This window comes from Schistocerca piceifrons, chromosome 2 (genome assembly GCF_021461385.2).
Source record: "Schistocerca piceifrons isolate TAMUIC-IGC-003096 chromosome 2, iqSchPice1.1, whole genome shotgun sequence".
NCBI lineage: Eukaryota > Metazoa > Arthropoda > Insecta > Orthoptera > Acrididae > Schistocerca > Schistocerca piceifrons.
Window position 1 is genome coordinate 401,608,504 of NC_060139.1, and position 15,984 is coordinate 401,624,487.

The window sequence follows — 15,984 nt, forward strand, 5'->3', positions numbered from 1 at the left end:
TGTTATGGAAATGGAGGAGGATATAGATGAAGATGAAATGGGAGATACAATACTGTGTGAAGAGTTTGACAGTGTACTGAAAGACCTGAGTCGAAACAAGGCCCCGGGAGTAGACAACATTCCATTAGAACTAATGACGGCTTTGGGAGAGCCACTCCTGGCAAAACTCTACCATCTGGTGAGCAAGATGTATGAGACAGGCGAAATACCCTCAGACTTCAAGAAGAATATAATAATTCCAATTCCAAAGAAAGCAGGTGTTGACAGATGTGAAAATTACCGAACTATCAGTTTAATAAGTCACAGCTGCAAAATACTAACGTGAATTCTTTACAGACGAATGGAAAAACTGGTAGAAGCTGACCTTGGGGAAGATCAATTTGGATTCCATAGAAATGTTGGAACACTTGAGGCAATACTGACCCTACGACTTATCTTAGAAGAAAGATTAAGGAAAGGAAAACCTACGTTTCTAGCATTTGTAGACTTACAGAAAGCTTTTGACAATGTTGACTGGAATACTCTCTTTCAAATTCTGAAGGTGGGAGGGGTAAAATACAGGGAGCGAAAGGCTGTTTACAATTTGTACAGAAACCAGATGGCAGTTAAAAGAGTCGAGGGACATGAAAGGGAAGCAGTGGTTGGGAAGGGAGTGAGTCAGGGTTGTAGCCTCTCCCCGATGCTATTCAATCTGTATATTGAGCAAGTAGTAAAGGAAACAAAAGAAAAGTTCGGAATAGGTATTAAAATCCATGGAGAAGAAATAAAAACTTTGAGGTTCGCCGATGACATTGTAATTCTGTCAGAGACAGCAAAGGACTTGGAAGAGCAGTTGAGCAGAATGGACAGTGTCTTGAAAGGAGGATATAAGATGAACATCAATAAAAGCAAAACGAGGATAATGGAATGTAGTCGAATTAAGTCAGGTGATGCTGAGGAAATTAGATTAGGAATTGAGACACTTAAAGTAGTAAATGAGTTTTGCTATTTGGGGAGCAAAATAACTGATGATGGTCGAAGTAGAGAGGATATCAAATGTAGACTGGCAATGGCAAGGAAAGTGTTTCTGAAGAAGAAAAATTTGTTAACATCGAGTATAGATTTAAGTGTCAGGAAGTTGTTTCTGCAAGTATTTTTATGGAGTGTAGCCATGTATGGAAGTGAAACATGGACGATAAATAGTTTGGACAAGAAGAGAATAGAAGCTTTTGAAATGTGGTGCTACAGAAGAATGCTGAAGATTAGATCACAGAACTGATGAGGAGGTATTGAATAGGATTGGGGAGAAGAGGAGTTGTGGCACAACTTGACAAGAAGAAGGGATCGGTTGGTGGGACATGTTCTTAGGCATCAGGGGGTCACAAATTTAGCATTGGAGTGCAGGGTGGAGGGTAAAAATCGTAGAGGGAGACCAAGAGATGTATACACTAAGCAGATTCAGAAGGATGTAGGTTGCAGTAAGTACTGGGAGATGAAGAAGCTTGCATGGGATAGAGTAGCATGGAGAGGTGCATCAAACCAGTCTCAGGACTGAAGACCACAACAACAACAACATCTGGAGAGCAAAATAACTGATGATGGTTGGAGTAGAAAGGATACAAAATGTATACTAGCAATGACAAGGACAGTGTTTCTGAAGAGAAATTTGTTAACATTGAGTATAGATTTTAAGTGTCAGGAAGTCTTTTCTGAAAGTATTTGTGTTGAGTGTAGTCATGTATGGAAGTGAAACATGGATGAGAAATAGTTTAGACAAGAAGAGAATAGAAGCTTTCGAAATGTTGTGCTTCAGAAGAATGCTGAAGATTAGATGGGTATATCATACAACTAATGAGGAGGTACTGAATGGAATGGGGAGAAAAGTTGCTGAAGGATAATCCAAGACTGGTCATCATCGTCAGTACTATTAAAATGGGGTGAGAAAATAAAGGCTGTATGTACTAGGGAGCTGCATCAAACCAGTCTTTACCGAAGACAACCGGCATGACCACATTTTGTTAATTCTACTATGTGGTACTGAGTCTGAGTTAGCAAAAATAGTTTACAGCAGTTTAATGATTGTTAATTGTTAATAGCAAATGTTACTAAAAGGAAAAGGTAATGGAGAAAAGTAAAAAATTGTGAGAAAGAATAGCTGACTAGAACTTACCTCCAGGAAGTGATGTATCTAGTACTGTCCATGGACAAACTAAAAAATGCACAATACTACCCTAGATTTTGAACTTTTAGTTTGTTCCTCTGAGAGCAGTAGGGCTAAATTGGGGAAGGTAAAAGAAAAGAAGTATGGGTCTCTCAGACACCGAGATGAGAGTGACCCACCTGTCATGAGTATTACAGGACAAAGTGAATTTGAAAGAAAAGAAAGAGTAGGGCAAGGTGGAGGGTTTCTGTCCATAGGCAAACTGGATGTTGTAAGAATGTGCATAAAATAACACACAAGTGATAATCAATAAATATGCTGTAAAGATTGCTCAAAAGTAAATGAGACTGCTGGGATTTGGGAGACGTTCACTAAATACAGAAAGGCAGCAGGCAAGTAAGGAAAAAACTTTCGATGAAGGAGGGAAAACAGTCTCCAAACAGAGAGATAAGTTCGCCAAACAGTGAAAGTGAATGAGAAGAGATAACTAAGTAATAAGAATCATCAACAGATAGAAAAAGTTCACCAAACAAAGAAATAGGATCACTGAACTGTTAAAAAAAGATTACCAAGTTTGGAAAAGGTCACTGAACATGAAAAAAACAATAGTAAAGATCACCAAGTGATGTAATAATGTGAATAGTTCCTGTACAAAGACAAATTGGTTGATGAAAGAATGTCCAGAAAATAGTAAAACTGAAATAAGGGGTAGTCATTAATGTACTGCAAATGTCATTGAAATGAAATAAGACTTAGATGCTGGTGAGTCTCCTGGGTTGTGTGGTCATGGTCCATGAGACTTTTTTTGTTCCAAATTTTCATCCAGAACTGCCATGGACAGTTTAATTGTGCGCCTGGATCCTCTAAAGATATTTTACGTAGCTCTGGATGAAATGTTCGGAACAAAATAGTTTCATGGACCATGACCACACAACCTGGGAGATTCACCAGCAACTAAGACAGCTGGTTGTGAAAGCCTTCACTGTGTGATCAAAAAAGACTGCAAGGAAATGGAGGAAGATTGCTAAAAGCACAAAAATGGAAGCAAAACAATAAAAACTTGTCAATCAATGAGGAAGAAGTATTGCATAATGGAGAAAGAGAGAGAGAGAGAGAGAGAGAGAGAGAGAACACCAGGTACAAACGGAAAATCGCTGGACACAGGCAAAAGGTTGGAACAAAAAACAATAATTGCTAAACAAATGAAGGATTGCTACACATGAAAGAAAGTTATCTGAACATGTTATACTACAGAAGATGAAAAAGATCACCAAATGATGAAAAATGTAACAGGCAAGAACTGCAGAAAGTACACTAACAAAACAAAAGAAGAAAAGCAGTTAATGGTATCAGTAGGAAAATTCACATGAGAAAACGCGAAAGTTATAGAGACAGAATTGCTGGCCAGTGCACCTTCTTAATTTTGTTGGCTAAATATTCAGTACTGCCAATAGACAAATAAAATAATACATGACACTATCCTAGCTTTCTGAACTATTAGTTCTTTCATCAGTGAGGAGAGAGGTTTAGCAGTGGAAAGATAATAAAGTAGAGCAGGTAACTCAGACTCCAGAATGGGACACACCTTGTAAGAAGATACGGGGAGACAAAGATTTATTTATGTCACATGAATTTGGAAGATTTGATGGGTATATCAAGTAACTAATGAAGCACTTAATCAAACTGGAGAAAAAATAAATTTTTGGCACAACTGGATACAAAGGATAGGATACAATCTGGTAACAGAGGGGCGTGTGGGATATAAAGCTTGAATAGAGTAAGCAGGTTTAAATGGATGTAGGTTGCAGTAGTTGCGCAGCTATTAAGAGACTTGCACAGGATGTATTATCATGAAGAGCTGCATCAAATTAGCCTTTGGACTTAAGACCACTACTCCAACAAATTTTATGTGTGTCTGTGGGCAGCATTAAATATTACAGCTCATGGAGATAAGTAATGGTCAGTGACTCAGCTCCACAATTTTAATAGCTGCTTCTCTTTGTTAATGTAGAATTAGACTCGTTCCACATTCCTAGAAGTCTATTTTCAGGATGAGATCTACAGTATGTTATGGGGGAATGAATGTTTGACTAAATTACAATCTTTCATCTCAATAAGGTTCCAGCTTTCGTTTTACCATATCTTGTGTTGATATTACATTTTAAAGGAGTTAGGAAGTTTGTTGTATTTAATTTATGACATGCAGCAGAGACGTTTATAAAATAACATTTGCAGCTTTTTTTAAGTTATTTGTCTTTTACACTGTTGGTAGTTGTAGTTCTGCCATCCAAGGATTATAATTCACTTCTATTCACCAAAGGTCTTTTTTCCCACTGTTTGCTGTTGTACTTTCAGCATCCTAGTACATAATTCACTGAAAATTCTCATTTTCATCCTGGAATTGCCAGGCAGACTGTTTTTATCTTACTTTTCTTTTTCTCTGCTGCATTATTATAGCACATAATTTAATTTCTAATGCTATTTATTCCAGAATAAACCTTTCTGTAGTAGTAAGTACAGGTTTTTGGGAGCCGCAACAACAAGAAAATCATCTTGTTTTTGCTTTACTAAATATACAACAGAATTTGCAAACAAGGTGCTGAAATGGTGTCAAACTGAATCATCAGACCATGAGCCACAAGATATTTATCTTATTTTGGTTTTGATAAATTCAGTTTTCCTTTAGTTTCTGAAGTAATTTATACATACCTATTGTCTAGTAAAATAAAAAAATAAATAAAAAGAGAGAGGGAGAGACAAATAAATGAACAAATAATGTTCCCACTGGATTTATTGTCTCTTAACAGAGAAAGTAACTCAGTATATTGAGTAATTAAATGTCAAGTAATGTAACTAGATTAATTTGTTTATGGCCTATTTTACTATGTGACATTAGCTGCTCATCAGTCACCTGACAGCTTCTTGTGGGCCACCACAATTCCTTCTCCTGTGCAAATATCTTCATCTCAGAGTAGCACTTACACCCAAAGTCCTAAATTACTTGCCTGATATAGTCATGGGATACCTCCTAATTCCATGACGTACCTCCTTTTGCCCAGTGCAGTGGAGCAGCTCGATGTTGCATGGACTCAACAAGTCATTGGAAGTTCCCTGCAGGAATATTGAGCCATGTTGCCTCTATAGCTGTCCACTATTGTGAAAGTGTTGCTGGTGCAGGATTTAGTGCATGAACTGACCTGTTGATTATATCCCATAAATGTTCAGTGGGATTCATGTCAGACACTCAAATTGTCCAGAATATTCTTCAAATCAATTGTGAACAATTGTGGTTAACATGGCGCATTGTCATCCATAAAATTTCCCATGAAGGGCTGCAAATGATCGCCAAGTAGCTGAACATAACCATTTCCAGTCAATGATCGGTTCAGTTGGACCAGAGGACCCCATCCATTCCATGTAAACACAGCCCACACCTTTATGGAGCCATCACCAGCTTTCACAGTGCCTTTTTGACAGTCTGTGTCCATGGCTTTATACGGTTTGCAACACATTTAAACCTTACCATCAGCTGTTCCCAACTGAAATCAGGACTCATCTGACCAGGCCATAGTTTTCCAGTCGGGGTCCAACCAATATGATCATGAGCCCAGGAAAGGTGCTGCAGGTGATGTCGTGTTGTTAGCAGAGGCATTCACATCAGTCATCTGCTGACACAGCTCATTATTGCCAAATTTCACCACACTGTCCTAAAGGATACATATACATTAACTACTGCAGTTATTTCATGCAGTGTCTGTCTAGGAGTGACAACTCTATTCAAACGCTGCTGCTCTCAGGCGTTAAGTGAAGGCCGTTGGCCACTGCATTGACTGTGGTGAGAGATAATGTGTGAAGTGTGGTATTTTTGCCACTCTGTTGACACTATGGATCACAGAATACTGAATTCCCTAATTATTTCTGAATTGGAATGTCCTATGCATCTAGCTCCAACTACCATTCTGCAGTTAAAAGTCTGTTAGTTCCTGTCATATGACCACAATCACATTAGTAACTTACTCACATGAATCAACTGAGTACAAATGACTGCTCCACCAATGCACTGCTCTTTTATAACTTGTGTATGTGGTCTACCACCATCTGTATATGTAAATATCGCTATCCCATGGCTTTATGAGGCCTCAGTGTATTCCAGCCTCGATCTTCCCCTGCAATTTTTACCCTCTACAGCTCCCTCTACTATCATGGAAGTTATTCCCTGAAGTATTATCGCATGTCCTACTATCGTGCCCCTTCTTTTTGTTAACATTTTCTACATATTTCTATCCTCACCTATTCTATGGAGAACCTCATCATTCCTAATCCTATCAGTCCACCTAATTTTCAACATCCTTGTGTAGAATCACATCTCAGGTGCTTCAGTTTTCTTTTTCTTGACTTCCCCCTAGTCCATAATTCACTTCCATAAGATGCTGTGCTCCAAACATACATTCTCAGAAATTTCTTTGGCAAATTAAGGCCATTGTTTTGATACTATTAGACTTCTTTTGGGCAGGAATGCCCTTTTTGACTGTTCTTATCTGCTTTTTATCTCATCTTTGCTTTATCTTTCATACACTATTTTGCTTCCAAGGTAGGCAAATTCCTTCATTTTGTCTACCTCGTTTGATGTTAATTTTATCACTTATGTCATTTCTGCCACTCCTCATCACTTTCATGTTTTCTGGGTTTATTCTCAGTTCATATGCTGTGCTCAGTAGACTGATCATTTTGATTAACGTGTCCTGTAATTCTTTCTCACTTCCATTGAGGATAGCAATGTCATCACTGAATTTTAATCTCACTATTGAAACTTTTATTTCAATAATTGCTTCTTTAATATACAAGCTTAACTGTAGGAGAGAAACACTGCACCCTTATCTTTCCCCTTTTTTTAATCTGAGCACATTGTTTCTGGACTTTAATTCTTGCTGTTCCTTTTTGGTTATTACACATAATGTATATTACCTGTCTTTTCCTATACTTACACCTATTTTTGTGAGAATTTTGAACATCTAGCACTATTTTCCATTGTCAAATGCTTTTTCTAGATCAAAAATCCTTTGCAAGTGCCTTGATTTTTCTTAAGTCTTGCTTCCATTATCAAGCACAGTGTCAGATCTGCCTCTGCGGTGGCTTTAGGTTTCCTAAAGCCAAAGTGATTGTCATCTAACAGACACTCAATTTTCCTTTTCATTCTTCTGTACATTATTCTTGTCAGCAACTTTGACGCATGAACTGTTAAGCTGATTATACAACAGTTTTTGCACATATCTGCCATTGCTATCTATAGGATTGTGTGGATGAAATTTTTCTGAAATTCACATATCACCTTTCCCATATATTCTACACAGCAACTCGAATAGTTATTTGGTTGCCACTTCCACCAAAGTTTCTTGAAATTCTGAACAAATATTACCTATGCGTTCAGCCTTATTTGATCTTGTTTCCTAAAGCCTGTTAAACTGTGACTGTAATGCTGGATCACCTATGTCATCCATATCAATTCTCAGTTCTTCTTCTATCACATTATCAAACAGTTCCTCCCTCTTATAGAGGCCTTCAGGATACTCTTTCATCCTAGCTGCTCTTTTCTCCACCAGGGGAATTCATCTTGGAATCTTAATGTTGGCTGCTTTGCTTTTAACCTCACCAAAGCTATTTTGGCTGTTCTGTATGTTAGACCTGCCCTTCCAACAACCACTTCACTTTCCATTTATTCACATTTTTCCTACAGCCATTTCACCTTAACTTCCCTATACGTCCTACATATTTTATTCTTATGTGACTTAATATTGCTGCACTCCTGTTTCTGCCTGAGCATTTTTGTGTTTCTTTCTAGCATCAATCAGTTGAAGTATTTATTCTGTTACTCAGGGTTTCTTCACAGTTATGTTACTTGCATCTATATTTATTGTCCAACTTCTGTGATTTCGCTTTCTAGAAATATCCATTGCTTTTCAACTGAACTACTTTCTGCAGTATACATTGTCATAGTATTTCGTCTTAAAGAATGTGCATCACCATTCCTCAGTACTTCAGTATTCAGTTTCTTTCCAAGTTGATTCTTCCTGATGATTCTCTTATACTTCAGCCTACTCTTCATCATTACTACATCGTGACCTGAGTCTCTATCTGCTCCTGTGTACACTTCACAATCCAATATATGATTTTTGAATCTGTGTTTGACTATGTTGTAATTCATCTCGTATCTTCCAGTGTTCCAAGCCTTTTCCTCCTGTGATGATGTTTTTTTTTAAACAACCACAACAACAGTGTATTTACTATTTCTAGTTGAAATTTGCTGCAGAACTCTATTAGTCATTCTCCCCTCTCATCTGTACTACTGAACACATATTCTCCCATGTACTGAATTATCCATTCAATATCCTCCTCATATACTTTTAATATCCCTTTATCTTCTGTTTGTGACGTTGGCATTTATACTTGAACTAGTGTTATTGGTGTTGGTTTGCTGTAGATTCTGATGAGAATGATCCTGTCACTGAATTCTTCAAAGTAACATGCTCTTTTCCCAACATTCTTATTCATAACTAATCCTACTCCAGTTATACCATTTTCTGCTGCTGTAGATATTACCTTATGTTCATATGACCAGAAATTATCATCTTCTTTCCATTTCACTTCACGAATCCCAATAATATCTAGACTGAGCTTCTGCATTTCTCTTTTCAGGCTTCCTGGTTTGCCTACCACATTTAGATTTCTGACATTCCATGCTGTGACTCATAGAATGTTACCTTTTTATTGATTTTTCAATATTTTCTCATGGTCATCTCTTCTGTGACTGTTTCCTCCTGAAGACTGGAATGGGTAACTAACCTGGATTTTTTTGCCAATGGATCGAGCATCATGACAATTTTTAAGGTACAGGCCATTTGTCCTGTGGATACACAATAAGTGTCTTTAAGGGGAGATTCCACCCCAAAATTTTGCTTTTCTTCTCCTTTCCCACATTTCAACCAAATTTCAAAATCCTGTCTATCATGTAAATATATTGCTACATCCTAGTTTTGAAGTCTAGAACTCCATTGGTGTTTGAGTTTTGAATTTTAATATGATTTTTAATATTATTTTTGAAAATCGACATTTGGTACCCAGATCTCAATTTTCAGTCTTGTTTTTTCAAGAAGATTCACAAGACATAGTTCAACCGTTCTATGCATTCATTTTATGAGAAATGTTATTAATTTCTTTTCTTAAATTTCAAACTTAAATTTTCTTTCATTACCAGTACATAAATGTGATAATAAAACAAACTATATTTTCAATACTATTAATGTGTAGAACTATGCAAATACCAGGTGGTTGTAATCAAACTGACTGTGTTTGAAGTGCTGCAGTGTGGGCTGTATGCATCGCAGGATGTTGAAACATTGTAGGTACATTCGTTAATCGTCACACTTGTGAAGTACGCGGAAAAAAGTAATAGTTCCACTTTTTGCCACCAGCTGTAAGTTGTCAGAATTTGAAATGTTTCCTGTTTTGACACCACTATGTTTTGTTGTTGCTTGGCAACGTGTTGATTTCTTTTGTAAAGAGACTGTTGGTGTAAAGGGTTCAGGTGATTGAATTTTTCCATATGAAATGCAATGGCTGTTGATGAGAAAGACCATGCATTGTGGGAATATCACCAACAGAAACAGCTGTGAAGAGGCACCATGTCAATAAATGGGCTATAGAATATAATCAAGATATTTGAAGAAAAAGCGAATTAGGTGGTACAGCAGGGAGTGGATGGAGGCCCATTCCCATGGCACTTGTTGATGAAGTTGCTGTAGCTATAGCTGACCATGCAGCACATGCCTCAGATTCTGCAGTCAGTGCTCAAGCTGTGTCATGGAAGTTGTCTCTCTCCTGCTCAACAGTTTAAAAATATTTTGTGGTATATTTTACACTGATATCCCTACAAGATTAAGAATGTGCACAAAATGAAATCCCAAGATAGGCTACAATGGTGTGATTTTGCCCTTCGTTTTTTTGGCATGAATTGAAATGGATGACATGTGGCTGGGAAATATTCTTTCCATAGACAAGGCACATTTTACTCTGTACGGTGCTGTGAATGCACAGAATTGTTGTACATAGGGTTCTACTCAGTCGTATGTTGTGCAGGAACACCCACTGCACTCAGCTTATGTGGCTGTGTCATTTGGTTTCACATGCTCCTTCATTTTAAGTCCATTTTTATTCCAGGAAATGACACCCTGTGGGCCTGTTACGTGTACAGTGACACCTGCATGTTATAAGGACCCCCTTGTGCAACACATGATTCCAGCTTTGCAAGAATGAAACTGTGTCCACATGACTATAAAAGAAGGGGCAACACCACACATAGTTTGCCAGGTGAAAGATTTGCTTCGTGATACCTTCGGTAACAACCACATCACCTCTACACAAATTCAAGATGTGTGACCTAGATCCTTTGACCAAAATTCATGTGACTTCTATCTCAAATATCATGTCTATCAGGGATGTATCTGGACTCTTCCTGAACTGAAGGATGGCATAAAATGACCTATTGCTCTGATTATACCACATATGCTGCGAGGAACTGTTGACCATGCCATGTTATGGATGCTGCATGTTGCTGAGTTGTGAGACCATACTGAACACATGTTGTAACTAGTGACCACATTCTAATAAAACACGACAGAACCACCATTATCATGTGTTTGATTGTTCTCCCCTTTTCCTACACCCACACCTCATTCTGAGTGCTTACAGCACCATATTTTCACCTGGTGGCAGAAAGTTGAACTATCTTTTTTTTTTAATTTTATTTATTTATTTTTCCAGCATATGCCATGAACATAACTACGATGTTTCAGTTTTCTACAATGTATACAACCTGACTTCAGCAATCAGAACACCATCATTTTAGTTATAACCACTTGATATTTCAAGACTACTTCCTGCAAAGATTTCATTGAGACTGGCCAATAGTAAGGATAAAAGAAGTCAGCAGTAAATCTAAAAACACAAACTTATGGTAAAATGGATTTTAAAATTACATTAAAAAATGAATGCTAGTGTGAGGCGCATACCCATTAAAATTCACAAGCCCCATACATTTTCCCTTCCTGATCCAGTAAGACTTCTTGTTGTAACTTCAAGGCCAGGATAACTTTTTTCTTGAATTTTTCCTTCTCCATACAGCATCTTGTAAACTGCTCGATCCATTGTTGATCTCCAGAGAAGCTAGTTGTCTTCTCACAGGGTGATAAAGGAGTACTGGGACGTCTGTTCTCTTCAGTCTTCAAACATTCCATATTTAACTGGAAACAGCTTCTACAAGTTGCAAAAGTATCTTCTTTTTACGCACAAGAATTTCTCTGTGACACTTGAACCAAATGACACTGCCCAAACTGTCATTTGCACTTCGTGTCTTGCTATCACTGCATCTTGCCAGTAGTGCATCAGATGCAAGACTTGACAGAAAGGTGCTATCTTGACCATGACATCTGTTCTAAGGGGAGTGTGAATATTATCTCTGTGAGATCCTGGTACTTCACCTAATGCTCCTATTGTAAGAACAACATGACACTTCACTTCTTGGTCATTTTTTATGCTTTGGTTTTTTGTCAGTGCTCATACACTGATATAGTGCAGCATCACTGCCGACTTTGTGCTGTTTACATCTGAGACATTATTGACAATTGCATGTTACTTTCCTTCCAGAGTTATTCCTTTTGCAATATATTCCTTCACCATGTCGCAAAGACCGAAGACACTTCCTACGTGGTTGACACACTAATGTTTCTCAGTTGTAGTATCTGCAGCTTTTCTCCAATTCCATTTCAACACTAGCATAGCCATGACTATTCTGGCATCACTTCAGAATCCATGATAAGGTCAGTCAGAACATCAACAGCACATTCTATACTGAAATTACTTGTATGCCCTCTAGTGCACCATTCCTCCTCGGACAGTCCATACTTCAAATATTTCTTAGACATATTTATGATTTGATTAAAGCCAAATTATTTTGGGGTATAAAAGTAAGCACTCCAAACATATACAATAGCCATTAAATTTTTTTTGAAAAAAAAAATTGAAATTTTAGGATAGAGTGTCTCCTTAATGCATTGATTTCCGTTGCCTTCTGCATACTCATGCCATTGATCACAGCTGATTCTTTTGTCTGCTAAGAGCAGTTTTTCATATCTAGGGCAAGAAAGTGCCTTGAACCCCTGTCCGTTCCTCTGCCTCCTTTGACAAGGCTGTTGGCAAAAAGAGGATGGCTGTTTATCCTGGAAGTCTTTGACTGACACCTCTAATGATTTTTATTCAAAATTTAAGTTATGGTTGGTATTGAATCTCAAACCTAGGGCATTTTGATTACTAATCAAAGGTACTAACCTTACACCGCAGTTGATTTCAATAGCAGAATACTTGCAGTTTTGTGTAGCAAACTACGACTAATTTAGAAACAAGTCTGTCCCAAAATATGATTATGGCTTGAAACAAATGCTGGTTTGCCATGCATAATGATGGGAAATGTAGAATGCTGCTATATGCATAAATGAAGTAAAAGAATGATAATGATACTTGTTTGCCACAGTATGTTCAGAGTAAAGTCAATCATGTTACTCAAGTACTTGGAGCAACAAGTCAGGAAGTGTAGAGTACAGTGTCATGAGATCTTGAGTACAGGTAAACTAGATTTCAGGCATTAGTATAAGGGGCATTCAAAAATAAATGAGCCGGAGGCATGATTACAGAAACCAATACCTGTATGTTAGAAGTATTGACCCTGGCTGTTGAGACACTTGTCCCACTGTGACACAAGGTGGTGAATGGCTGTCTAATAAAATTCCCAAGGCTGTGATGTTAACCAGTTCCGCATGTACAGCAGGACATCATCGTCCGAGGTGAATCGTTTGCCCCTCAGAGCCTTTTTGAGGGAACCGAGATAGTCTCCTTCTGATTCACTTCCTGCACCACAGAACGACAGTGAATGCCCAGCGTTACTCGCAAACATTGATCACCCTTCGCCAAGCGATCAAATCAAAACAACCAGGCAGTCTCACCTGTGGGGTCATTCTGCTCCATGACGAAGCAAACACAGTCACAGCACTCCTGTAGAAATTCAAATGGGAGGTTCTCAGCCACCCTCCATATAATCCAGAGCTCTCTCCCTATTATTACGTCATTTTTGGTCCCCTTAAAAAGGCTCTGAGGGCAAATGATTCACCTCCGACGACGACATCCAGATGTACATGCAGATCTGGTTAACATCGCAGCCCCGGGAACTTAATGAGACAGCCATTCATTGCCATGTGCCACAGTGGGACCAGTGTTTCAACAGCCAGGGTCAATACTTCTAACATACAGTTACTGGTTTCTGTAATTATGCCTCTGGCTCGTTTCTTTTTGAACACCCCTTATACAGTGGGATCCTATTGCGAACATTGGGTTAATGTAATAAGTTAAGTTCATTGAACCTGAGACTTATCTTTTCATATTAGGAAATTGCTTTCACACATTTAAAAAACATGAAGAAGAATATATGAAGTGCACAAGTGATGTAGATGTCTGGAAATGGCTTCTTTTGGATAAATAAATCATTCATTGAATGAAATTGTGACTCACAGTATTAATAGTTCACTAACACACATCCTACTGCCCCACTGCACTTGTAACTGCGGCATCTTCCCCTTTAATCTTTACTAAGGACACAAGTGAGTTTCTAAACAAATTCAGTAACACAGCTTGTATGTCTCCCATGACAGATGAAGTTTTATTAGATTGTCTTGCTAATAATACCTGTCAAATTCTGGTGGAACTAGCAATAACATCTAGCCTTTGAAATGTGTGTCCCATTTACTGTGTATCAGCATAAAATGTTGAAAAGTATTACTTGTGATATGCCCTTTTGGAATGTGCAAGCATAACTAGACTGAAAATTCAAGCGTTTTACTGTTGTTCTGCTTTACAGTGTATGTTAGAAAGTGGGCACAAAGGGTATATTAGTTCTGAAATACGTATAAAAGAAGTAATAGTGATACTTAATATGCAGCAACCTTACTTATAAAATTGTTATTATGAAAATGAAGCAAAAAACTACCGTACTTGTTATTTTTGAATGCTATTTTTTTATGAGTAAAGATTTTCGGCAGTTTTGTATTACACATTCTGTTGTGTACACAGCACTATTCTTTCTATTTTAGGAATACAAACTGTAAGTTTTGCTGGTTGGGAAGCCATTGATAAAGAAGAAAAACGAAGAGGAGCAAAGCATGGCAAGCCAAGAGAGAAGATATTAAGTGTGAGGGAAATGCTCGAAATTGCAGAAAAGTACACCACCTAATGCTGTGATATTATGTTGAGGATGATGAACCTTTGCAGTTTTCCCTAACATTAAACTTGTAAAGTTTCATCATCAACCTATATTTGTTACATAAATAAACTCTTGAGAGAAAACTGATAATGTACAGTGTATCTTGTTTCAGAATGATGGTTTTGTACTATTAAAGATTTTATATTACATCTTTATTACTTAATTTATAAAGTCCATCATACAACACCAAATTTTCTGTCCTGCCCTACCTCTGATGACTTCACTTTCAGTTAGGGGACAAACAGTAAAAGGAAGAGAAGATGTGCTTTCTTGAAAACTGCTGTCAAATTTAGAAATATAACAAATTAGTTTTTGTTTATGAGGTGATGGTTATAAATTAACTGGACTGATGCTGTCCCAGAGTAAGTATGCATGCGTCAAAGATGAACAACCAGTAGCTGTGAGTCGTGAAGCCTTCTGTCAGATGTGACATCTTTGGCGTCTGCAGGCAAATCAGTGTGATCATGGCCTTCATTTGTCTGCGAGCCAGTTTTTTCATTTTTCCAGAAAAGTGAAATGTGTAATACTAGAGCACCAATTTGTCATGGAGTTTCACATGAATCTTGGAAAAACTGTTACTTAAACCTATCTCTTACTAAAAGAAGTGTATTGAGAAGACAATTTATTGTGTACATGAGTTACAAGATGGCCGAGATGATGTTGAAGATGACTCATCCTCAGGACAACCTTCAACATCAAAAACAGATGAAAATATTGAAAAAATAGGTAATCTGATTTCATTTGACCTGGTTGTGTATATGATTGATTGCTGAAACTGTGGGAATTGACAAAGAATATGTAAGACAAATTTTACGTAACCAGTTTAACATCAGAAATGTGGGTGTCAAAGTGGTACCTAAAATTTCACAATCGAACAAAAAGAAGCACATGAAAATCTTTGTAGTGACACCTTGAATGCCATTCAAAATGATCCTAATTTCTTGGAAAGAATGAAAATGTGTTGAATACTAGTTATTCACTCATGATCCAGAAACTAAGTGCCAGTCCATGAAGTGGAAGGGCCCAGCTTCACTGAGAGCGAAAAAAGCTCAAATGAGCTAATCAGGATTCAATATGGTGATGATTGATTTTTTTCGATGTTCATGGAACTTTGTATCTTGTTGGGTTCCTGAAGTTCAGACTATTAATCAACATTACTGCCTTGAGGTTCCTGATCACCTCCGTGAGAAAAAAAAAAAAAAACCCTAATTGTAAAAGAACAAGTTATGGATTCTGAATCAAGACAACACATCAGTTCATGCTGCATTGTCTGGTAAGAGTTTTCTAGTTAAGTATAGAATCCCAGTGTTAGACCAATCAACTTATTCAAGTGACCTAGCACCAACTGACTTTTATCTGATCCCCAAGCCCAAATCTACTTTAAAAGAAACAAGCAGAGGTGCTGTGTCACAGACAGGCACAACAAAATGACTGCCAAACGATGCTCTCGGCCAAACAGGTCTTCATCAGAATTAGACAACAT

The 15,984-nt window shown here is 37.7% G+C and overlaps 1 protein-coding gene across 2 annotated transcripts in view; it reads left to right on the plus strand.

Moving 5' to 3' along the window:
• Positions 1 to 14,650, plus strand: part of LOC124774906 (NADPH:adrenodoxin oxidoreductase, mitochondrial) — a 72,537-nt gene extending 57,887 nt beyond the window's left edge. For both annotated transcript variants that reach the window (XM_047249578.1, XM_047249577.1), the window contains exon 8: positions 14,332 to 14,650. In XM_047249578.1, coding sequence (XP_047105534.1) covers positions 14,332 to 14,471 — 140 coding nt within the window. In that variant the 3' untranslated portion in view covers positions 14,472 to 14,650. The remainder of the gene's footprint in view (positions 1 to 14,331) is intronic.
• Positions 14,651 to 15,984: the final 1,334 nt, after the last annotated feature.